A 27,040-nucleotide genomic window follows, 5' to 3' on the forward strand; every position below is an offset into this window, starting at 1 on the left:
TCTCTTTGCAGTTGTTTCTTTGTAGTCATTTTGTGTCTCATTGTTGTCATTTTGCGTCTCTTTATAGTCTTTTAGACTCTTTGCCGTTTTGTGTCTCTTTGTAGTCTTTTTGTGTCTCTTTATAATCGTTTAGTCTCTGTCGTTTTGTGTCTCTTTGCGGTTGCTTTGTGTCTCTTTGTTGTCATTTTGTGTCTCTTTGTAGTCTTTTTGTGTCTCTTTATAGTCTTTTAGACTCTTTGTCGTTTTGTGTCTCTTTGTTGTCTTTTTGTGTCTCTTTATAATCGTTTAGTCTCTGTCGTTTTGTGTCTCTTTGTAGTTGCTTTGTGTGTCTTTGTTGTCATTTTGTGCCTCTTTGTAGCCATTTTGTGTCTCTTTGTAGCCATTTTGTGTCTCTTTGTTGTCATTTTGTGTCTCTTTGTTGTCTTTTTGAGTCTCTGTGATTATTTTGCCCTTTTGACAGTGTGTGTGTCTGTGTGGTCTCTTTTTCTCTCTTTGCAGCTGTTTTGCATTCCTCTGTAATTGTTTTGGTCTTGTAGTCTTTTTGTGTCTCTTTGAAATCATTTGATGGTTCTTTTTGGTCCGTTTTTAGTTTCTTCCTTTCGTATGTGTCTCCTTGGGTGACATTTTGTCGGCCAGTGGGGCCCCCTGCCATGAGCACAGTTATTCTTATATGGTCTAGTAGTTTTCCTGGGCCCCTGCGACCCTACCCAAGATAAGCGGTTGAAGACGAGTGATGGTCTAATTTGCATTGAAAAAAATAGTGTTAAGCAACAAAACACAAAAGGTTGGTCCATGGTAACTTTAAGTGTTGAACCAAAAAAGTCTTTAAACATTTACTCTACTTATTCAAGAAAGAGTGTGAAAAGTGTATTTTGTATTAGAGACACATTTTGTTGACAAATGTGTGATTTTTGGGTTAATTTGACAACTGAGCTTAGGAGCACTGTCGCAATGAAAAAACGAATCCCAAATAAGAATGTGGTAGAGATCATTTTCTCTTGATGGACATGACAACAAAAAAAAAGAAAAGAAATGCGAGTGTGAGATGTAATGGACATAACAAAAATATGACAAAATAAATAATAATCCATGTTTTAGATTTCTTTTAATATAAATAATTTGTCACTTTATAGTCTAATAACATTGGTCATTCATGGGTCCTTAAAGCAGTATTTCACTTTGTCCGATTATTGTTATAAAGAGAAGAGAGGACAACATGGAAAATCAGCTGCCCTGAAGAGCAGACGTCACACAACTGACATTTGGTGTTTCTTTTCTCTATTCTCATGATAATGATCCCGATTAAATATAATTATCCTCTCCACTGATAAGGTCAACTTTCTTTCCACTGTAAATCCATCGACTGACATGTTTTATTTTTTTATCTGTAAAATGGATATCTTTCTTACAGTGATATTAGTTCCCCAGAGCAGCTGACATTTTTTAACTGAGTTATCTCAAACTCCCAAAGAGATTATGGTTTGTTCCAGTGTTTCAGTGGAATAATGCTTTAAAAGCCAAGGCAGTAGATCAGTTTGGATATATCTATCTATCCTGGTCTAAGACACCCTATTTATGATAAACAATGTAGCCTTTTTTTCTCCACTTCACGTGTTATGCTGTACCCATAATCATCCTACAATATGTAAGGTATACTGTCGGCATATGTGCAGTCAGCTGAGTTTGGCACCATAATGAAGATTTCATGAAGTTAGCTGTGCAACAGCAAAGTATGACCAACCTGGCTGCTAAAGGAGAGCTAGCTGAAGCAGTTTTGTCTGTTGTTGTTTTCAAAATGAACAGTCCGAAGTAAGGCTAGGAAATACAAATGGTATACTTTGCAAAATAACAAAGTACTCAGTGTTATAGATCTAATGTATGTAGTATCCAGCTTATCCAGACAATGTTTTTATTCTAGCTGATCATACGGCAGTCCTGTATGATACGGACAAAGAACTGTCAGGTAGGATATGTTAGCTAAACTTACCACATGCTATCGTTTGGGTATCAAAAGTCAGATAGAAAGATTAAATTCAGAGAAAACTTTAATTATTGGCATAGCCTAGAAAATAACAACAGCCACAACAACCTCAAACATATAGGGCTAGAGTGGATAAGGAGCTGTTGGTGGTGCGGGAAGAAGATGTATACGAAAAAGTATCGTGATAAGTTTTTCTCTATTTGATGTGTTACTGCACAGAAGTTACTTAAACACTGCAAATTGTCTTTACTCCAAAACACTTATAAGCTGCTTTTGTTGATACAAACGTGACACAGGTAGCTCCTGCTAACACTGGCTAACATAGCCATTATCTAGCTTGTTTGCTAGCTAGCTACATAAACTGCTAATCAGATGTGCAAACAGGAAGTCGGTGACGGCTTAACGTGTCATATCAACATGAGTTCCCAGGTTATTTTTTTTAATTAGTGCCATTTACAAATATTCAATTTATGAAGGGCATTGATCCAAAATATGAATACAAAATACTGCAAATACATTAAATACATAAAAATCACAGGCAATAAGTGGCCAGAAGCACAACAATCTACTCCGACCAGTTGTGAAAAATAATGTCCTCCACAGAGGCTATATTTACTCTCCTCTGCTTTGTTTTGGGAGTATCTTTATGCCGTGTATTTTTATTTATTGTTACCAATATAAGTTGAATATAGGCCCAAAAGTTATCTGAATTAAATTTCTCATTACAGATCCTCAAGTTAGCTATAGAAGCTAGCAATCTAGCTAACAGCAGACAAACAAAAATGAGCTGTGAACAGTCACTCTCACTCAGGTGTTGTAGCCAAATGTATTAACACAATTGAGTGCATTCTTAGCAAATGTCTCTCTTCCGGGAACGAGATAAACTGCTTGAAACACTGGAATATTACCATATGTGGCTAATTCAGGTGCAGCATCTAAATCAGTGTGAAATGAGAAAAAAATAAAACAAAAAATGGTCACAGTTTCTCACCCCGGTCCAGGAAGAAATGTTTCAGGAGAGGACCATGACCTATTTTACAGGCACACACCTGATATTAAACTCTTCATGGCCCAGATCAGATCCAAACAGGAAGCAAAATCTTTCCCCTGTTATGAAGTGATGAACTGATCAGACATTAAATAGTCCAAATTAAAGCTTTAAATGTCTGTTTTTGCTTGTTTAGGTCCATTTATATCATTCAAATCTCTTGTGAGCAGAACAATTGGGAGCGTGCAGAGCTTAATTCCCAGACTGCAGGTTTTAAACGAGGCACATTATGTGTCTGACAGTGATCTAACTGTCCCCTCCTGTTTTAATTTCCTCCTAAACAGAGCTCAGAGACTGTATTACCTTGAACATCCACTAGAGGGGGGCAGGGTCTTTTCTCTTGCAGACAGTTTTAAGAAGGAAGGAAGGGAAAGAAAAGAAAAGAGGAGCAGAACAGGGCTTCAGTTTTAGACAAAAGTGGGTGAACAGGAGAAGATGACATGCAATCAAATATGACGTAAGTAGAAGATGAGAAAAGGAGGGAATGTGGCGAGTAGAAAGGACAGAAAAAAGGGGAGCGCTGACTGGTCATTTTCTTTCTCATCTAGCATGCACATTTCTTCTCATTGGGCTGCGTTTCACCGAGCTTTGTGGCCCCGTTCCCATTGGCTGGCTCGACGGGCGGTTTGTCGACGCACTGCTCCATCCTCTTCATGACCAGGTCCAACAGCGTTATCACAGCCTTGTCCACCTCTGTTCCTGTCGCTGCACTCGTCTCAAAGTAAGGGATCCTGTGGGCAACAAATGCACAAGTGTGTGTTTAAAAGAAAGTTTGAGGACCATTTTCGACTGATTTCAATTCATTTCGACTTAAATCATTGTGTAGAGACTTGAAACTTCTAGCAGACGGATAGATAGTCCATAACAGTCAGCAATACGGGACACTTGTCGTTTGGTCAAAGCTACATGACTATTGTGATGTACATCAGTTGCTTATGGAGCCCATGGGGGAGCGCAGACTGTATATGAAGATGGACGCAGAATTTGTAAATTTTGGAGCAGGATTCTGCGCAGTAGTGATCTACTAACAGAGCGGTGGAGCCATGCTATCAAAGTCACACCCATACACCCGCCCGACCAATCACCAGTCAATTACAATGTTCCCCCCTATTATTAAAGCATCAAATAACTAATCAAAACCAAACTTATCACAAAAGCTGAACGAACACCAACATAAGAACCCTCTGAAATGACAGAAACCATCTTTAGGAAAAATTTGACGTGTCCTTTGATATTTTTTTGTTTGACCAATGTCCCATCCGCTAACATTGAGGGGGTGGGAGTCACGACCTATACTGCAGCCAGCCACCAGGGGGCGCTCCAGATGTCTGGGCTAAACTTTTGTTGAGCTGTCAAGCCATCCGTCTTTATATACAGTCTATGGTGAGGGTTCATATGGTAGAAAAAAATATGGGTGTGGATTCGATCCCCCGCTCCTCCGGTCTGCATGGCAGTCACTATTGACAGTAGCCTGGCTATTTAAAAATGGCAGGTTTGTGCAGAATGTCACTGGCTGACCAGTCAGTGCTCATGCAAAGTCCATTTACCGTTTACCATAAGTTGATAATAAGGGAAAATTTTTGAAGCCCTTTTTTACGGAATATGACTCTGGCTTATACATATTTTTTAAGAAAAGGGCATGCATTATTTCATTGTTGTACCAGCTAAATAACACTGTCTAACCCCCACACCTTGTGTTTTTGAAGACCAGAGTCTTAGCTTGACTGCTCCTCGAAATAATTTTTCTTCTATAACTTTAATCTGTGCACAAAGACAGATAAATTGAGCCCATGGTTATATTAATCCGCTTACTCAGTTTAGTAATTTAGTCCAAATCACTATTTCTAATACTGAATGACCCTCAGGAGGCTTTGTAGGGACGAGCAGGGACGTTTGCTGGAAGGGACTGTTCTTTTCTGACAAGTTCAGACACCTAACAGTTTTGTAAATAATCAAAGAAGCAAACGGTTTTCTAAACATTCTCTGCTCACAACTGAATCCACACATGATGATAACTGTAGGCTACATGACACACAGGGGAGGTCAAATACTGTACAAATCTGTAAGTGTGACTATTGAACATGAAAACTGAAGCATTCACTTTAAAAAGGTACAGTATGTAATCCGTAGATACACATTTAACAAACATAATCTGATGTTTGGTTTTTGTTGCTTGGCTTGCTGGAATGACACCAGGAAACATTTTTTTTCCTCGTCTAACAGGAAGGTATTTGTTGAGACAACACGAGTCATGTAATGTTGTGTTATCTCTCACTGTTAGTGTGCTCTACATGAACTTACTGTGTGTGAGTGTGTGAGTGTGTGTGTGTGTGTGTGTGTGTGTGTGTGTGTGTGTGTGTGTGTGTGTGTGTGTGTGTGTGTGTGTGTGTGTGTGTGTGTGTGTGTGTGTGTGTGTGTGTGTGTGTGTGTGTTTGTGTGGTGGCTAAACTACATTTTTAAAAGACTAGACATAAAGAATGTTATGAAAAAGATGTCAAGTAGGGGTAATAAGTAAGAAGTATGAAATGATTGTTTAAAGGTTCAGTAACTAACTTTGGTAAACATGTTTTTGTCATATTTGCTGAAACTAATCTGAAAGGCAAATATTTCTCATTTCACAGCAGTAGAGTATACTAAAATATGCTTCTGGAAACATTTGAGGAGAGAAACCGGCAATACAGGAAAGAACAAACAGACAGACAGACAGATAGATGGATAGATGGATAGATAGATAGACGGATAGAAACTTTACTGATCCCAAAGGAATTACATCTTCAGCTGTTCCACTACAGTCAAGATAGATAGCAGGAAATTAAAAAATATAAAACAGTCTAATTATAATATAGTGCTTGGCTTTTATTTGGTGCACGCGCATATAATCTGGATTCCTATTTGATCTGATATACAGAATGTAGTGGGTGGTCATAGGGATCTGAGGTAATGAATCGGATGGTTAGGGTGGGGTTTAGAGTGGAAGCGGCAGCATGCCCGAATGAAGATATGCGTGTGCACCAAATAAAAGTCAAGCAGAATTGCCATAACCTGGGGGGAAGACTGTGCTGGGAGCACAGCACCAAATACTGCGCATGGAAAATAAACCTACCCGTATTTATCAGCCAGCTCCTTGGCCTGTTTCTCCTGAACCTCCCGCTGGTCGGCCAGGTCTGCCTTGTTTCCTACCAACACGATATCTGGATTCTCACAGTAGGCATTGGCCTGTAGCTGACCTGCGAATGAATACAAATAAACAACATCGGCACACTATTGAGAAGTGCAAATGTAAAACAGAAAAGCAGAATCTTTGAACAGATGAATGTTTATCGGGAGAACTTTATACTGCTGGTTTATTTTATGCTTCCTTCACATCACCTTCATCGGGCATCCTCTCATTTATGTGCAAATAATCTAAAAAACTTTATTACCCCCTGTAGACTTTTTGGCCACTCAAAACATCATGGTAGAGCAATGCAGGTTTCCAAACACAAAGACAATGTAATGTTAGCAACATACTCATCCAGTTTCTGACATTGAGGAAGCTCTGCTGGCTGGTGAGATCAAACATCAGCAGGAACCCCATGGCGTCCCTGAAGAAGGCCGTTGTCAGGCTGCGGAACCTGGAACACACACCAAGAGAAAATCTGAAGTCAGAACTGAACTCCCCGACTCCCCACTCAAACATTTCTGTCTGCACTTTCCACTAAGGCTCAGGTCTCAGTATTTCACCTCACTTCCTCTAGTTAGATAGTGAGTAAGTTGGTAGGTAGGCCGATGGATGGATGGATGGATGGATGGAATTATGGATGGATGGATGGATGGATGGATGGATGGATGGATGGATGGATGGATGGATGGATGGATGGATGGATGGATGGATGGATGGATGGATGGATGGATGGATGGATGGATGGATGGATGGATGGATGGATGGATGGATGGATGGATGGATGGAAATTAGCTTTGTAAGAAATTACCTACAGTATCACAATACATTGCAATAAATTGAACCATAACCCCTGTGTCATGATACGTATTGCAACGCAACATTTTTGCCAATAAAGAATCCTAACAAGATATAACTATAGCAACTCGGCTTTGAATAATAATTGTAATAAGTGTGTCTGATATTGTTTTTCCTCAAACAACTCATTAACCTTATCATATTTTTCTTTTTCTCATTGAAAAATCCAGAATCGATCAAAAGTGTAACTATACTGAGGCCTAGTCCACACATACAGTATATGGGTATTTTTGTAAAATTAGCTTTTTCTATGTGCTTTGCACTTTCATCCACACGCAAACTATGTTTTAGATCACTGAAAATGGATCAATGAAAGGTCCTTCCAGGGTGAAGTTTTTCAGATGTTTTTAGTGAATCTACAACTATATCAACTAAAAACTGTCTGTTCCTGTTTCCACTGCCCCAAAGTCATCACCAAATCTGGAAATGCAGATTTAAATGCAAAGCCTGCGATTTTCATGCAAGACAGTGTCCCCTGTCACACTCAAAACAGGCCAAGCAGTTCTTTGAAGCTCAGAATATTGAAACATGAAATGGCCAGCCCAGAATCCAGCTCAAAACCCCATAGAAAATCTTTGGAAAATCCTTGCCAACAAAGTAATGGCTTGCATCAAAGCTTCTTTCACACAGGCAGAGAAACTCACACTTAGCTGTGCTTGGCTTAAGCCTTAATAAATAAGAATGTGGGTAAATACAGTGTGCTACCGCTTTTATTCACATTACAGGGGTGACTGTGGCTCAGTGGGAGAGTGGATCGTCCTCCATTTGAGAGATTGGCGGTTAGATAAGATGGTATGTAGATGTCCTGTCTGTGTGAATGGGTGAATGTGACAAACAGTGTGAAAGCGCCTTAAGTAGTCAGAAGACTCAAAATGCTCTATATAAGTACTAGTCCATTACAACAGTTGGTTATGTACATGTTTCAGGCTGCTGCCCCCCAGTATCTAAGGTTATCAAGTGCAGCCACCCCCCCCCCCCCCCCCCTTACCGCCGCAATGGCCTTATCGTGGAGTGACAGGGGGGCTGTTGTATGAAAGGAAGAACATCTGTATGTTCTGTGGCTTCAGGGTGTGACACCAGCATGAACATAATTCTCTGTAAACACAACTTACATTTCAGAAAATTAAAAATACGCAAGCGATCAGGATAAAGCAGCTGATATCAGGGCGTTTCCACAGCAAACAGTCTGCAAAGTGATCACACAGGTGGGTGCTGCATCGGAGGATCATGAAGATCAGTTTATGAAAATAAGAGTTTGTGAATGAAGGTAAAATTATGTAACTACCAGTGAGTCATCCTGCGGTGAGTCATCAGGCCTTTAAAAACAGATTTAACGGATCGAGAACCAGTTCCAATTAAAGACCTAACACCCTCACTCATGCATGCACGATTGACACATGCTGTATGTAGAGGCAAGTCTGCCCATAAACACAGATACTGATCTGTTGTGTCTCCCTGGAACCATTCTGTGTGATTATGCATGCACCACTTCAGCAGAGAGCTTTATCATTTTACAATCTTTGTCAAAACTGGATTTCTCATTATTTAAATTTTGCATTTCAAAAAACTTTTCCTGTTTTTTTTAATGTCATATGAATAATGTTAAAATGTAAGATATTCATATTTAACGTGGTTGAAGCTTAAAATAATGAGGTGAACGTTAACGTTAAAAGTAATCCCTGTGAGCAAAAACCTGAGATTAAAGGCTATTCTGAACACATCACTTCCAACCTTTTTTTTCTAATCTCGGCTCAAGCTTATGTCAATCAGTGCTGGATTTCTTTGCATGGTCATGCTAACATTAGGAGAAGCTGTTATCTTGGTTGCAGATGTTGTTAATTTCTCCCCAATTTCTCTGTAGTTTTTGGGTTAGGAGAATTTATTGGTGATTGTAGACAATAAAAAGTGCTGCTGCAGTCAAGTACACAGAAACGCTGACCAAACTGAACAGACTAGGCTTTTTTTGGGAGGGGGACTTAAAGAGACAGGTGCTAAAGTCAAGCGTCTCAGACAGAGGGTGAATACAGGTTAGAGCTGGGCAATAATTTGATATAATCGTTTATCGTCTTTCAATGGAATCCTATTATGCCTATAATATATCGAGATGCCGTGATACAAAATTGGATGATGATACTTGTGAAATATTTTGAGTTTATGTTTTACACTAAAGTTCTTCATAAAATGAGAAGAATACTCAGTATTTTTAATTTGCTACATATTAAATTCATTAGTGTATACAAAATAGGCTTTACCATGTTATTTCATACTTATTTATTGGATTACCAGAGAACTTGCTTTATTATGATATATAACGTTATCGAGATATGAAATTACCTTTATCAGGAGAAAAGGTTTTGGCCACATTGTCCAGCACTAATACAGGTGCAGCAGCCTAACCTGACTCTCGACGGATGAATTTCTACTGCCTTGCTTCTGCCTTGACTCCACCTAGCTCCACTCAACCATCTGGGATCGCTCCATAGGAAAGGGATTTCAGGTGGTCGAGCCAATCAGGACCGCTGGGCCGGGCTTTGAAGATGTGACGTAGCAGAGAAACGACTGTGGCGGCTTGCATCAAGGAAGCAGACGTCAACATGGATGCTGCTATTTCATCCATGTTGTCCAATCTAGCAAGTATTTCTTCTTTAAAAGAACACCAGAGAACGGCTCTGAAGACTTTTGTTGGTGGAAACCATGTTGGCTGTTCTCTTTGGCTTTTCCCTGCGTCGCTCATCAGCGTCACAGGTTGGTTTTAGATGTGAGTTGTTGAAGTAGCACGTCAATAAAAATGACGGACAAGTGGTTTATCCAATCATATGCAAGGACTTTTGATAAGGCCCAGTCTCCTGAGATCACCTTCTAATGGAACGATCCCAGATGGAAGAGTGGTGAGAGTCAGGTTAGCAGCAGCCATGGGCAGAAGCAGAATAATAACGTATTTTTTGAACATCAAAGCATGTAAATGTGTTCTGGTAGAAATCCAAAATACAAGTATGAACCTGAAAAAGCGGATAATAGGTCACCTTTAAAGACAGAGTGGTGAAATGAGATGCCTGATATTGCCTGCCAATCAAGCAGGCACCCTGGGTTCTGTCAATACAGTCAGTCACTTCAACATAACACAATATTACTACTAACTAGCAATTAAGTTAGGGAAATTGCTGCATTGAGCTACATTAAAAAACCTTAACCCACTGAGGAATTGTTTCCCTCTTTATAACCACTAGACATATGATCAGACAGGGATGTGCACAGATCTTTTGAGGGGCTGTTGCTCTACCGTGAAAAAAGGGGCTGTGGATCGGCCCCTCTCTGTCTCCCTGTGGAGAGCCTGTCTATCAAAAAGTAATACAAATTTAGATGATATGGTGATTTGATTTGGTCTAACTAATCAATTAAGCAATTATGGGCGATGTGTGTATGTACTGTGTGTGTGTATATATATATATATATATATATATGCGCAGTATATACACAACAGCAAAAATAACGATGATTGGATATTTTTTTCCCTCAAAAAGGCTGTGGACTGGGCAACTTGAGCCGGCCTTGTGCACGTCCTTGTGATCAGATGTCCCTCTTGGACACAAAGAACAGTGGATGTCTGGACACATCTGCAGAAGACTGCCCGGATGGATGAGGAATGCAAAAAGTGTGACAAGCAACCTACCTCTCCTGTCCAGCTGTGTCCCAGAGCTGAAGGTGAACCTTGAAGGTTTTCCCTGTGGTTGTCCCATTGGGGTTGGCCGCTGTGTACACCTGAGGAGACAGTAGCAACAGTGGTTTAACTGTTATCAGTCAGATAAGATAAACGTGTGGTGATCTGTCTCAACAACTGTTGATGACATCACATGAAAGGCTGAGTGGAGAAATTACGAAAAAATTAAAGGAATGATGGTTTTCATGTGTTTCCACTGTAGCAGATCGCCTGAATGTTCTTTTCTTAGCGTGCCAGTCGGTGTTTAATCAGACAATTGAATGGTTAGGTTTGTATTGAAAGGTCAATCCCCACATGGATAAATGAAACAGTGTTCAAAGGTATGTCAAATCACCAGACAAAAGGATTACAATTATACAGCAATAATCAGAGCAACAATGCAAACTCAGTTTAAATTAGTGTATTACACAATGAGCTACACTCGGCATCAGAAAATATCTTTTAAATAATTGTCCACAAGGTCCAAATAGTGTTCTCCAACAGAAACAGTCTGGTTAGTTAAAACAAAAATCCCTTTTCAGTTTTTCAGTTTCTATCACAACAAAATAAAGAATTTCAGTTTGTTTAATTCTGTTTTAGTTGTTTTTTTTTGTAGGAGTGAATCATCTTCTCAAACTAAATATTAAAGAATCTCTAATAGGTTTCAGTTTCGTTTTTACCGTTGTTAACGCTGTCGGAGTTGCCTGAGAATTGGAAACATGCGACCATGTAGAGACAGAATTTGCATGCCGTTGTGTAAATAGGCTAAATAACATATGGTTGTTGAGTTTGTTGACTAGAGCTGTTCTATAGGATCTGACGCTATACAGGAAATACAATTACATAAAATTCACTTGACTTTCAAGGGGGTTGCCATTGGGGGGGCACAGCGCCCCCCTAATATAATGGTAGGAGAAACACTGAATAGTAACACAATTCAACAGCACTGCAAACTACAGCCTCCAACCCCTCTCTAAATAATGATTAGAACCTTCATGAAGGTAGGTTCTGTTGCAGTACTGTTTTAATCAGGCTGGTGGAGAAATTTTTAAACTGGCTTGATGTACTGGTATACCAAATTTTACCACTAGGGTTCACACTTAGCAGCTGCTCCAGAGAGGAACATAATGAGACTGAGGGTCTACTCACACTGACCATTCGTGAGTTGATCATGACGTACGCACACTGATCACATGAGCTAGACTTTAGCCTCTGATCGTGCTTAGGGACGGTGTGAATGGTAAAGGTGGCTAGACCCTGAGAGAGCCAATGAATAGGAGTGTAGCGACTCCATTCCACTAGAGGGCACCTAAAAACCATAACTTTTTTCCTACTTATACTTTGCCTCGTCCTTTTCCACTCACCTCTTTTGTTGGCTTGATATGCGAAATGTTGCCATATTGGCGACACAGTTTCCATATTGCTTATTACCAGTGTTGAGCAGTTACATGGAAAGTGTAGTGAGCAAATCTACCCATAACTGACCTGATCCAAATGAAGCTTCACTGAAGCTAACGTTACGAACCAAAGAAATGTAGCAAGCTAGGCTACAGCACACTACATCAAAGCTATTTTCTTATACACCAATGTAATGTATATGCACATGTCCGTCTAAGGTGGAGGCATCACTGATCCTTAGCAGTTTTATTTCAGACTGCTTGAGCTTCAGAAATGTTTGAGGAAATGTGGCTTGCGCGGATGCTAATGCACTACTTGATCAATAAAAGAGCTACTGAAAGGCTATTTGATCCAGAAAACAGCATCATTACTGCCCAACACTGCTTATTATTAATACAATACTAATTTGATTTAGTACCGCAGCGTCGGTGTAGGCTAGTTGCTATATCATAATATCATGATGACAAATGCTGATTCAGCCCATTTGCTCATACACCGGACCAGACTGTCAAAACCAGAAATTGACCCAACTCTACGAGGAGTTCTAATAAAATGGCAACTGAGCGTAAAATATAATAATAATCATATTGCAGAAATAAATTGACAGGAAATGTGTTTGTGTATGTTCCCATTAAAAGGACAGTTATTGACGTCCACAGCAAAACACACCACACACTCTGAACTCTCTGTTTGCTGACAAGGTTTTTTTCTGGTTATGAGACGTGAAGCCACAGGAGTCAACTGAACAGTGTGGATTCTACTTTGTTCAGTCTGTCCTACCTGCTGGGTAGCTAACACTAACTAGCCAGCTGTGTGCAGATATCAGGCAACACAAACAGCAGGAGCAGATGAATCAGTGTGCAGACTTTGCTGCTCTGTTTCTTGTGGAACTGGTTATTAAACTGGATGTCTGGTTCTGGCAGTCCATAGCTGTCTATTTTGCAGGGACATCAGAAATTGTTAAAAAATTAAAATATACAATTTTTGAAGCACCATACAGCATGACTCTGTCATGGTGAACTCTGTGTGTCTCTGTGTGTCTCTGCAGAAAGCCTCGGGCGTCATTCACACCTCTCACTCTCCCAGATGAGACACTCTCTTTAAAGCTGCGGTTCACACCGATCACGCTCAGAGCAGTTAAATGAACATGGTGCTTTAAGTTCAGTTTTCCAGGTGATAACTGACTTTCAAGTGATTTTTGACAGTGAGAATCCTGTATAGTGAGACCTATGGTGCAGTTAGTTGAAGCTCAGGATTTCTCGATGACACCGTTGAGTTTGGGCACAAATGGCTACTGTAAGGCTGGACAAGGTGAAACACGGGTGGGAAAAAAATAATGCATTCCCACTGGCTCTCCTTGCTCCTACCGCACACTACAAACTAGGGCTGCTAGTCGAGCAAAAAAAAAAATCATTAGCCGACCAAGATTTTATTGGTCCCTTTTGTTGCAGGAAAAAAACAAAAATTTGGAGCGGTGTCTCATCAACATGTAAGTAACGTTAGACGACCATGACCTACCACCTTAAACATGTAAGTAACATTAGACGACAATGACCTACCTCCTTAAAACATGTAAGTAATGTTAGACGAACATGACCTACCACCTTTAACATGTAAGCAATGTTAGACGAACACGATCTACCACCTTAAAACATGTAAGTAATGTTAGACGAACATGACCTACCACCTTTAACATGTAAGCAATGTTAGACGAACACGATCTACCACCTTAAACATGTAAGTAATGTTAGACGAACATGACCTACCACCTTTAACATGTAAGCAATGTTAGACGAACACGATCTACCACCTTAAAACATGTAAGTAACATGAGACGAACATGGCCTAACACCTTAAACATGTAAGTAACGTTAGATCAACATGACCTACCACCTTAAACATGTAAGCAACGTTAGACGAACACGATCTACCACCTTAAAACATGTAAGTAACATGAGACAAACATGACCTACCACCTCAAACATGTAAGCAACGTTAGACGAACATGACCTACCACCTTAAACATGTAAGTAATGTTAGACGAACATGACCTACCACCTTAAACATGTTAGTAACGTTAGCCTAGCTACCTGCCCATGTTCCAACAGTCTCCTTGCTGATTTTTTCTGGAACACACAGAATTTGAATCTGAAATAATTTGCCGGTGTCATTAACAGGCCGCAGATTTATAGCGTGCGGCTGTGCACGCTTGTACTATAATAGTTATAATTATGTTGGATTATGTTATTCAGTCGCTGAGGCTATACTGAGAGCTGAGGGTGGGGGATATATATATATATCTGTGTCCATTAGTCGACTAATCACTCTAAAATCCTTGGTAGGGTACAGCCCTACTACAAACAGAGACTGCTTGCAATACCACGATCTTGTCCTGTTGCCTACAAATTCTGCTTTCATGTGCAGATATATGTTTATAGAGATTATGAAGTCAGTGAACTAACAACAGTAGACGACATTATCCATTTACAGTTTTGCTAACATTAGCCAGAGTAAGCTAATAGTAATGTAAAGCCCAGCAGAACTGAATGTGAACTGGTTCTTACATTCAGCTGTTTTTTCAGAAAACAGAAGAGATAGACATGTTTACTATAGACGGCTCAGTGACAGCAGCGGGAGATGTTGCTTCATCACAGTTTAACAGAACTGTCCATTCTGGTTCAGAGGCTCACGTGATAAACAACTACTATAAACAGGCTCCACACAGGCCCTGAGGAAGAGCCAGTGACCCCACATCTGTGACCACATGTGTCTGCTGCTGTTAATGCTTGACTACTTAACACGGGATGTGATCTTAAAACACACACACGCACACACGCACGCACACACGCACGCATCGCGCACACAGAGAGAGAGAGAGAGGGAGTGAGGAACAATAATCAATTCTGTGAGTCATCGGTGGGATTAAAGCAGCATTGTCAGTATTTCCGACGTGCGAAGGCAGAATAGCACCAGGGTGACCAAACATTTGACCAAAGTGAGCCTCGCCCACTCTATGATTCAGATAACTGCATCTCACGCTTGGACATCTCCATGTGTTTACTCTAATGAGATTCGACACATCTCAGTGACAGCTTAAAGTGGCACTTTACCCAAAATCAATCTTTCGAGTGTGAAACACTCCATAAGCTGGAAAGGTGGCTGAAAAATGGTGTGTTTCTATACAGAGAACAGCAGCTGTGGTGAGCTTGGGTTTCTCTCATTCACAGCAGTTGTTACACTGGAAAAATAGCATCCATTGAAGCCTCTTAAAGGGGGAATTTGACATTTCTTTCTTGAAGAGAGTGAGATAAGCCACCGCTCTCATATCTGTTTAAATATTATCATTAAATATCAAGCTAGCTTAGCACAAATACTGGAAACAGGGAGAAACAGCTAGCCTGCATCTATAGGAAGTGAAAAAGTCAAGCACCTCTAAAGCTTATTAATAACTGCTGTTTCTTGTTTGTTTAATCAGTACACAAACAGAAATGTTACGCAGTTGGCTGGAGTGTGACAATGTCAAAGTTTAGTTAAGTAAAGCAGTGCCAGTCCATTTAGAGCTTTAAAAACAAATAAAAGTTTAAAATCAATCCTGTAGTGGACAGGGAGCCAGTGTAGCGAGGCCAAGACTGCTGCGGCAGCGCTTTCTTTAACCAGTCAGTAGACGAGCGGCTGCGTTTTGCACGACCTGTAGTCGACGAAGCAACGACGGGTCGACACCAGCATACAGAGAGTTACAGTAATTCAGCTGTGAAGAAATAAAGGCATGGATCACTCTCTCTAGATCTTTGGGAGGAAGATAGGCCTTAATCTTGGCTAAGAGCCGAACCAGAAAAAAACTTGTTTTCACGACAGAACTAACCTGCCTGTCAAATCTAAAAGCACTATCTAGTGTTACTACAAGGGTCTTGACATGAGTGCAGGAGCTAGGAGTAAGTGGGCCCAAAAAACCAGAAGAAGAATCATGAACATTTTGCCCATTTAGGGAGGGAATGTCTCCACAGACACACAGATATTGGAATACTCGGCAAAAAGTGCTTTCATTAGTGGGTCATTTGATCAATCACCATTGTTTTAACTCACTCTTTGATAGATAGGAACTTAAAAGACAATTAAATATATGAAAATCTTAAAATGTACAACTTTAATGTGTGTCAGATATTTAGAAAAATAGCACTTTTATCACATTTACTGCCCTTGTCAGTACATCCCAGCCACTACACCACAACTAACCTCTACCCCGATTGATCCCAAGCTGGCGGTCAGGCCTAACCTGGAGAGAACTGAATTTGCCAATCTCTGCTGATATGACGTCCAGCCCCCCTCACATTCACACGGTATTAAAAATATAGACCAAAATATTCTTCAACCACTTTGAAGACACTGTAGAGATGACAGGGGACTGTTGGAGATGGAAAACTATACTAATTGCATCCAGAGGCATTTTGGTTAATACCGTTGATAATGCTGCTTGGAAATCTAAAATTAACCAAGAGGTTCCAGACTTATACAGATATGGGAATTAGTCTGGAACCTCTCATTTAATTTTTTCCTTTGACGTTTGCTTTTGTGTCTTGTATAATAACCCCCTACATAACTTCTACAATTCTCAGGCCAAAAAGGTTGGGAACCATTGACTCTGACCCGAGATCGTCCGTGACAAAGAAGAACCCCGTTTATTAAAACCACAGCATTCATGATGTTAGAAACTAACTAGTTAACCTAAACCATGTTTATGTACATAGTGTTTCCCAGGCTACTGGTGGATCTGACCAAGGTCTGTTAGCCCAGAAAAGTAAATATAATGATGGTGATTAAGCTCAGTTGTGGGAGAAAAGCAGCAGATCCAGACCTGACCTGACCCACTGTTTGTTCTTGGGTAAGTACAGCCCAAAGAAAATGCCTGGTTAAATGCCACGGTTACTATGGTAACCGAGCCTGCATAACCAGTGTGTAAGGTGAGAGTGACATATCAGAAAACTGACGTCTAGTTGAGATGAAGCTTCGGATGAATTAGCCTTGATTCAAAACTAGAAAACAGACAAGTCTAAAACCCACCAGAAAAGACGCAGATTTGCACACATTTCCCTGCTTAAGCTCCTAAAAAGGATTAACGTGAGGATGAACTCACCACTCTCTTTTCCCTGAAGTCGATGCCGACTGTAGTGATGAACTTGGGGTTGAACTTGTTGTCTGTGTATCGGTACAGGAAGGTGGTCTTTCCCACGCCGGAGTCCCCCAGGGCAAGGAGCTTTATAAGGTAGTCATAATCCCCATCAGTCATAGTGATGCCCGCAATAAACCTGCGGAAAACAGACGAATGTCAACATACAGAGCCATAGCTCGAGTTAATATACTCTGGGTGTGTGAAAAAGAAGAAAGTAACAAAACACTGACATCGTAGTTTGAGATGTTAAACAAGCTGACGAAGAGAAAGCAAACACAGTGATAAGAGGCAGATGGTGTGTGTCTGAGTGTGTGTGCTGTTACTAACCATTGTGAATTATGGAAGTGTGGCCGTCTTTACAGAACATGACTTCTGGGAAAATGGTAACTTTGTGTGTGTGTGTGTGTGTGTGTGTGTGTGTGTGTGTGTGTGTGTGTGTGTGTGTGTGTGTGTGTGTGTGTGTGTGTGTGTGTTTGTGAGAGAGATTGAGAGAAAGAGCATTAAGCGTGGTGGGAAATGGAGTGTGCCTGTAGAAAATGTCATGTACTGGAAGAAAAAAGTGCAGCATATGAACAAATTCATAAATACGTTAAGTACAATTTTAAGATACTATTTTATGCTACTTCCATCGGACTTCCCTTCAGAAGGAAATTTACTTTTTAAAATCACACCTTTCTTTATTTTACAGCTACAGTCATTAGTTACTCGATAGTAAAGATCCATCTGAAATCAGTCAGCAATAACTAATCAACTGATCAATAATTTTCCTATGCTATGTGCTATAAGTCAGCTATAAAGGAATGTTTTTAAGAGTGGGTCCCATTTTGTCTGTATCTCATTCATGACGATGCACATCTGGGCAAAGGAAAACACATTTATGCCGGAGGTTTCATGCGTTTCCATTGATTGAACGTTAGTGGCGGTAATGGGCCAAAAAACATAACAATGCACCGAGGAAGAAAAAGCTAGCAAACATTGATGTAAACAATGCAGGTATTAACATATTCAAAAATGTTTTCTGAGGAGTAAATTCAAAGTTAACATGGATAAAAGAAAAATGAAGATCATTTCAAAAATCAAGAATGGAAAAGTCTGGGCGAAAACTGGATTTGAAAAATTGCTTTTGCAGGGCTAATATTCTGAAGCTTCAATATCTATGTATTTACTCACAGCCAAGAGACGGTGAAAAAAATGGTCTTTGGCAGTCATATTGACATCATAAGAGCGCTTTCACCACAGTTACAATGTGTATATATGATGAATATGGCACAGACAGAAAAAAACCTAGACATTTATATTAACTCTTTCGGTTTCCCTTAAGAATTAAAAATCATCTAGCACGTTTGTGGACAGAATCTTAACCCATTCTGTCATAAACAAATAGAAATTAAATGCAAACATACATTTATGTAATAAAATGAAACATTCTGTTATTTATGGACATTATCATAGGCAAACGCAATGTAAAAAGGCAGGCAGCCCTGAAGCCGCAACTGTTGCATGTGTGATCACATGAGCGGGACACAGTAGTTTCAGAAAGGTAGCCATCGTGCACATAGTCTGGCCATTAAACTGACCTGCGGATGGTGCTAGAGGAAAGGTCATAGGGTCAATAAAATTGTAATCATAGGGTTTATTACCTGGGGATCAGGACTGTAGAAATTTAATGCAAGTCCAACCATTAGATAGTGATCCCAACAATAAGTTAAGGTGCTGAACTGAAACATAAGATCAACTTCCAGCAACACCAGAGAAAATGCATAATAAAGTGAGTACTCCTGGGTTCAATAGAGAAAAGGAATGCAGTTCCAGTTCATGTGTTCATGTACGTAGTGAGTTGTAGTCTGGGGTCTGTTTGCCTCATGGCTAAATGTGGTATATTTAGAGAGAGGATCCCGAGACTGTAATTCACTTAACTGAGAGCACATTTAACACTGCTTTATTATAGCGAGGACAGTGACTAACCAGAAGATCTGATCTCCTCACAATAACCTCACTGTACCTCAGACAGTACACCAACCAGACGAGGGGTGTGAGGAGACACTCGGCTCACGAGACCAGACCACACGCGATGTTGGACGTTTATGATAACGAGGTGAGATTTTCACACTATTTTAAACTTTCAACTTCAAATAAAGTCAATGGAATCAGTTGATGAAACACTTTTGATTTCTTCCCATGTAGCAGACAGGAAAACTATTTTGGGTTAGTAAGTTTCTGTCAGTCAGCTGGTGAAGGCAGGTTATCCAGCCGCTGCACTTGGCTCAGGAGCTGCATACAGACAGCAAACTATTCTCCTAACTCCATACGGAGGCTTCAGGTTTGTCAGGTTGGAGATGACCGCTCATGTGTGGACAATGTACCCATAACTTGTAGCCTGATGTTAAAGAAGCTGAGGGGTGGCCCCACGTATTTGCGTTACGTTGCTCTGCACTTATGCACAGATATTGCGAGACTGCATTGCATCACGTCGAATTCTAATATCGCGATATCTTGTGGGGCGATTTCTCGTCACACTTCTAAACCAGACTGAAGCAAAGATACTACTACAGTATATTTAACCAGCACAAGAGATGCACCGATCCGATACCCAGATCAGATATTGGCTACAACTAATTAGCTGACTAACTTGTTTATTAATATCATACACACTTCAATTCTATGCAATACCGGGTAAGGTTTTATATTACATTTTAAAATATCTGTTTGCAGTGCACTTTACATGTAAGTGTTATACATTTCTTTTTGCTGCTAATGTACACTTTATTTATTGATAAATAATATTAAGTACATTTATACCGGTTTTAATTTGTTCCCTTTTTTTAACAAGGCTAAATGTTTATGTCACTCATATGGCCAAGTATACGGATTATTAATTCAACAATAGAATCGGATCGGTATCGGATATCGGCCGATATACTAAGACCTGGTATCGGTTTGGATCGGAAAAACTGGATCGTGAACCAGCACTCGATCCTTCAGACCATATTAATACCAAATAAGTTTGAATAAATAGAAGATATTTCCAGTCATGTCATATTTACATTTTTTTCAGGCACATTTGATCTGGATCTTTCCCCTTACAGACACCCAGGAGCCAATTTATGTCCATTTTTCCACCCGCGCTGCATACAGCCAAGATTCTTTCAGAATGTGGTGTGATGTTTATCCATTTTATGAACACCACGTCTGCTTACCTCCTGTTAAATCTATAGTAACGTTACTTTGGTTTGCACAGTGAGTTTAGTGTTAAAAGTATTAACCATTCATTTTTGTTTTATAGCATTTTAGCAAGTCAAGTCTCATAACGTTTGCCTGATTTTCACAGCCTAGGTAATGTGAGGTCTGGCTCTTTACTTTTACACTCTGTGCTTGGAACAGCTGTGAAAAATCAGGGAGGAGAACTTAGTCGATGAAGAGCAAAGAGGGACTGAGCAAAATGGGCTCTGTAGAGCTGACTCCTCATAAACTTGATGGTGCTTTTAGTAGTCGACACTGCTAGTTGACTGAAAACACTGAGGTGATTAAAAACCCTTTGAACCGTGGTCTGGTTGAATCCTCATTCCGATGCAGGGTGTCCATTAAAACATGGTGCAGGACACCTACTGCACCGTCTGTTCACTGTTCTAAATGAATGAGTTAATGATGAATTAAAAAAGAAAAATCTGAATGACTTACCTACAACACTGAATGCTTCAGTGGCCCATCCTCTGAACACAACAGGATGGCAACTGAAACCCACAAGTTTACACAGTCCCTGTGAACACTATCACAGTGATTATCTCACAGATGTTTGCTGTTCAATTTGCTACTTCAGGCTGCAGCACAGCACAGTACATGGATTAGCAGTCTTCAGGAAAGTCTTGATACTGATTTGGGAACAATGCTATGTTTAGTTGTTAGACATACTGTCAAATTATATTTACTCTGTTAACCGTACACAACATTACTGCCTTTGATTCTTGCTAGTGTAATGCTAGCCTTAGCTTTCCGGCTCGTAGCTGGGGTTCTTTGAGTTGAGCGGACGATTACTTTCTGTTGTTACCAAGTCATATGTTTCTAAGGCCTGTTTTATTCACTGTAGCAGTGAACAATGTTTCCATTGAATAAAAACCTTATGGGATGGGAATGATTGTTCCAGTTATTTGTCAAACCTTCAGGTGTTACCAGGGAAAGTTACTGTTAGAAAAAAATAAATGAATGGTTCTTAAAAATGTTTTTTAGTAACTGACCATGGTATAAACGGGTTAATGCCTTTTGAGGTGTCATACCAGGAACAAATTAACACTCCACATCAGACACTTCTGGCCTCCTCCTCAGGCATTATCCCTTAAATATACACAAATGAACGTTACTACAGCGAAGTACTAACTAAATGACGGAAAAGCGCTGTAAGGTGATCAGTTGAAGGCAAAGTTAATGTTACCGTAGAGCTGAAGTAAACCGATGTGAGGTTTGTACAACAGACATACGTCACACTACACTGTACAAGTAGACCGGCCTTTAACAAATGCTGTTTTCCCATAAACCCTACCATCAGAGGTTTAACCTCACCAGCTTGACAGAAGAGGTAAATCCATGGACAAGTTAAGTGGCTGTGGTTGCTAAAACTTTGGAAAGATTAAATTAAAAGAGAGCATTGGAAGATGTGAAAATGAAGCAAACATGATCTTCTCTGAGTCTCTGATGGATTAATGTACTGATACATGCATCTAAAACGACAGTTTGTCCAGAGTAATGTTCAGTATGTGAAAAGGTCTTAAAAGGGTCTATAAAATAGTCCTTATAACTCGTTAGGTTTCCTTTTTTTGTTGGGACACTTGGCAGTAAATTTATGTTATTTTTTCTTGCTTTCTCTGCTCTTACACATTTAACATCCGTCAGTCCTGAAGCCCTCTGAGGGTGAAAGGTTGGGGGTAAGAAACAGCATGGGGTGGAGTTCATTGATCTCTCGTCATTTGTAAAAAAAAAAAAAAACACAGCCATGTTTGTATTCCCTGAGGGTGAAAGCGGTAACAGCAGCTTGGTCAGCTGACAGACGAAAACAGAACAACTCACAGTCACCCTGACAACAAACAACAAAACAGAACAAAATAGAATAGGTTGGAAGAAAGTCAGGATTCATTTCAAGATGTGTGGGGTGAGGATTGAAAAACATCATTGATTTTGAATTTATTTACACCGCAATTTAGTAGTGCAGTGTATACCCATGTCTGTCCAAACCTACATAATAGTGAAGACTTTGAAGGAATTTAATTAAAGGTATTCCGTATACTCATTTAGGTATATGCCGAACGTTTAATCCCACCCAACCAGGATTTGATTGGTTTAACTGTTTTATTTAGGCTTAAACATCAACTGTGATTGGATTAGCTGTGAGTGTTAAGGGTGTCAAAGAGCAACAGTCACGGATGTGGCTACAGTAGAGGACGGAAGAAGTGACAGGCTGTGAATCAAGGGAAGGATGGGAAACACTGTTTTAACATAACATATAAACAGACATCCACCAAGTCCAAATGCATATCATTAGAGGGATTGCTCATTTTAAACCAGAACTGTGTCTTCTAAGCGTTGGCAGTGTTGAACGGTGTGTGGCTTCTGGCTTCTCTCTGTGGCCGCAGCTGATATCCCCGTGGTTCGGAGCCGCAGAGGTCCGCCCAGACGGAGCTCCGCCCAACTGTAACTGTGACGTGAGTTATAGGAGCTTGACTGGGCACTTCGTGAAGACAGCTAACGTTAGCTAGCTCTTCATTGGAGCTTCATGGAGACAGTTTATGCCAACTTTTAATTCTGCCGAAATGCAATGATTAAATTAATTAAATCACAGTGGGTGGGATTTAAAGTGTCGACATTGAACCCCGCCTCATTCTTTCGGCTCAGACACATGTACTTGTATTTTTTTAGCCAAAGGTGAATGCTTCACACACATCTTCAACCCTGCAGCAAGATTCATGTCACCAATTCAGTATCCAGGAAAATTTTGTTCCCGAGTTATGGCATTGAATAATGGCCAGAGAAGTCTTTTTGGGATCTTAATCTTTAACCTTGAAATCTAATTAGTCGACGTTCATGCCAAATTTGAATTCTCTCAAGGCGTTCCTGAGATAACCTCTTAACAAGAATGGGACGTATTTTTGTACAAACATACAGACAACCCAAAAGCATTATGCCTCCAGCAACGGCCTATTGCATAAAGATATATTCAACCAATAGCCCATGTCACATCCGATCCAATACCTCCATCATTCTACAAAGTCAACATACAATTAGTTGACTTTGGATCATCCAGCAATTAGTGGTGATGTATCACACTACATCGACTAAGCATTAGAGGGATGGGTTAACTAAATCACTGAACTATTCATCTGGAATCTACTCTGCTCCAGCTCTATAAAAAGACAAAATTTATATACACAAGTGTGGAAAATGCCTCTTGTACGAAAAGGCCAACAAGAAAATTTTTTATCTAAAGGAGGACATGCACATGCTGAGCTCAAGCCAAAAAACAGAAAAAACAAGCACTTCTTAAATCAATGTTGCACAGGCCAAATGTATTGCTGACTTGAACTCTGCCGTTATCTGTGGAGATTATGTTCCAGACATACAGTTGAACCAGTCGTGTGTGGTGGTGCGGCTCCAGTCAGGGTGTTCTCTGATCCAATGTCTCTGGAGGCATCAGTTCCCTGGCTTCTCTTGGTTGGTTGGTTCCACTTCACTGAGTAAATTCTCCAAAGAGTCTGAGCTATGTTCTACATTCAGTACAGCTGTACGTGAAACACCATAAACCATATTAGGTGATATTCCCATCAGTCCATTCGGACCACTACTGCTTCCAACATATGTAATCAGATCCATACATCAACCAATCACAGGGAAACTGTTCAGCATACCCACGCTTTTAAATGTCAGATCACTTTCTTACTGAATCTGGGCAAAGACCTGGTGATCAGCTATTTTTCTGTTTCCTCAAAACTACAAATGTATCACCTCTAGGAGATTTTATCATTTCAACACATTTCACACATGGTTATATTCTTGACCTTATTATAAATCCAAATCATGGGGCAAACACACAATGTTATTTCAGTTTGATTAACTAAGTGAGATTTGGCCTGCATTCATGTGGTGAAAAAACTCATCTTCTTTGTGGCATCCATGTTGTTTACACAAAGCTCACGAACACACCAAAGTCGGAAGAACACCTGCCAAATTTAGGGAATTGGGACCGTCCGAGGATCATTGTCCTTGGCGGAGGTCTGCGCTCTTGGAGTGCAATCTCAGTTTTTGCATGTGCTCTTTATAAAAACAAACTGATTATATTTAGAATTATTTTAGCTAGGAACATACCAACATACACAGACACAGTACATTGTACATTGTACAGTACATTCATTTGCACTGCTCAGGGCAATTTTGAATCCACTTGCATTTGTATTGATTTAATATGGATAGAATGGTATTCTCATGAGAGGCAAACAGAATACTGACTGACAGAAATATATACTGACTAACAATACACCTAACTAAAACGAATGCAGTCTAATGCAACAGGAAATCAATTCTACTGTCATGTTTTTGTTACAACTACTGCTTTAAAGAGTTGTCGATTCAATTTTAAAGTCATTTTGGATGCTGTAGTTCGGCCTTAGACTGAAAAGTGATCTCATTCTGATATGCAGCCTACCCTCTGATATAACTACTTAGGAATAATTGCAGGGCAGCTCAATTAGATGGCATTATTTTAAGTTAGACATAGCTAACGAAATGGAGACTGAGTGCATACCTAATAACAGAATTGTGTACTAACTAATAGAATACCTGGTTCACAGATTCGCTAAAATAAGGTTGTGTATGGAATGTTTTCCCCGTAGTCTGCTAAACCTTCTAGGAGGTATAAAAACAAACGCATAAAACACAGAGACATTAAAAACTTATGAACCATCTCCCACCATACAAAAGATGTGAAACAAACCGAGAAGAGAACTCATAGAAAGACAGGAGAAAAGAGAGAACAGTCCAGTCCTGCTGCACAGAGAAGACATGACTTTGTATGAGGTTGTATGAGGTAACATCATTGCTATCAGTCATCTATCAAGAAGTTGTTTTTGCTCTTCCTCCTCTGTTATCTGACACATTTGTGAGATAAAAATAGAGGTCACATTCAGTCAGTGATACACTGGGGCTGCCCCCAAATAGTCGACCAAGCACTGATCGACCAAAAAATCATTAGCCGACCAGAATTCATTGGTCCATTGGTCGAAGGAAAAAAAAAACATTTGTCACTTTCTTACTTCAATATGTTACTATTAAAAGTGGCTTATGCCAGCCACCAAGCTAATGTGTACTGTAACGTTATAACATAACAACAACGCGCTTGTGAAATCCTTTTTTCGTATCAGTTTTGACCACATGCTGGGCCCCAAGAAAGAATTTGCCAGATAACGTTAGCTCCAGTAGTTCTGTTCTCCAGTAATCTACTCATCTAATGGTAAGTTAGCAAGTTAACATTACCTTAGCTAACATTACTTGCAGCTATTTTATTAGAACGAAATAACATAGCGTGATAAAATCTGAATAAAAAAACGTAACATGAACAAAGCTTTACGTTAACTTGTTTGGGAACAATTCCTGCCTGAATCACGTCGTAACAGTCTTCTATTTACCCAACTCTAAAAAGCACTGAAGAAAGTGCTTATCAAATGAGAATTATCATAGAAAAACGGTTATCTAGTTTGAAGGGAAGTGCCTCAACCCTAAATAATTCAGGCTGGGAAAAAACGAGGAAGAAAATAGTCTTCTTGAAATAGTTTTTTTTTTTTTTTTAATTCAATGTAAGATATACTATACTAGGGAGCGAAAGCCGGAATAAAGAGCCTCTGCTTGCCCTAGTACCCTGTATTCCTCATTATCTACAAATAACTGCCGATGAGAAAAGAGGGTGATGTATCTCTGGGGTTCATTAGATCTTTATACATAATGCAACCTTGATCCTTTAATTAAATCAATAATTAATTCATATCAGTTTTTATCCAAATCCAAGTTAGATTTCCAAATGAAATGTATTCTCATAAGACCTGATGGCTCTGGGCAAAGGATGTCTCTGATGGCACCGTTGGAGAGTTTATAGCTGCACAACAACAATTTTGGAGAATTTTGAGGAAGAGTCCACCAACAAGACATCACTTCAAGCTTTCAGCATTATCAGTAAAATGGGTTTAAGAGGGGTTTGCCAGAGAAATATTGTAGAAAAACCCATGGATGGAATTAAAGATAGATTTGAAGATTTCCATTCTATTACTGGAAGCAGCAGGGGTGTGATGGCAGCATGGCCTTTGCTGTGTTAATTATTGATTGACACCAAGAGGACTAAGCCGTCCCTTCTCAGTGAATATGCTCACTGTGATCTAAGGCTCCCAAAAGAGGAGTAAAACAGTGAGGGTGTGGAATACGGCCCGAAAAAAATATGAGCTTACCAGAAAGCCTCATTTGAGAAATGTATGGGGAACTCTAAAATATCGTCATTTTTGGTGCCGTTTTTTCCTGTGTACATTTAAATTCTTCTTACTGTGTATTTATATGGAGATTACGGTTTCCAGAATTCTGCTAGAAATTATACATGCAGTGTGTATATACTGGGGGCAGCTTTGAGCAAACACTAAAAGCGAATTAGAGTTCTTTGACAAATTTCAATAAAAGCCTCCCCAAGGTTTGCCAGTAATACACTTTTAAGT

The 27,040-nt window shown here is 39.8% G+C and overlaps 1 protein-coding gene across 2 annotated transcripts in view; it reads right to left on the reverse strand.

Moving 5' to 3' along the window:
• Positions 1 to 1,088: 1,088 nt before the first annotated feature.
• The window catches only part of rab27b (RAB27B, member RAS oncogene family), a 74,331-nt gene continuing 48,379 nt past the window's right edge, over positions 1,089 to 27,040 (reverse strand). For both annotated transcript variants that reach the window (XM_083929902.1, XM_083929901.1), the window contains exons 2-6: positions 17,274 to 17,445; positions 10,718 to 10,806; positions 6,540 to 6,643; positions 6,133 to 6,256; positions 1,089 to 3,760 (exon numbers count right to left, since the gene is read on the reverse strand). In XM_083929902.1, the coding sequence (XP_083786028.1) occupies positions 3,574 to 3,760; positions 6,133 to 6,256; positions 6,540 to 6,643; positions 10,718 to 10,806; positions 17,274 to 17,426 (657 nt within the window). In that variant the 5' untranslated portion in view covers positions 17,427 to 17,445 and the 3' untranslated portion in view covers positions 1,089 to 3,573. The remainder of the gene's footprint in view (positions 3,761 to 6,132; positions 6,257 to 6,539; positions 6,644 to 10,717; positions 10,807 to 17,273; positions 17,446 to 27,040) is intronic.

Source organism: Echiichthys vipera (genome assembly GCF_963691815.1).
Source record: "Echiichthys vipera genome assembly, chromosome: 16".
NCBI lineage: Eukaryota > Metazoa > Chordata > Actinopteri > Perciformes > Trachinidae > Echiichthys > Echiichthys vipera.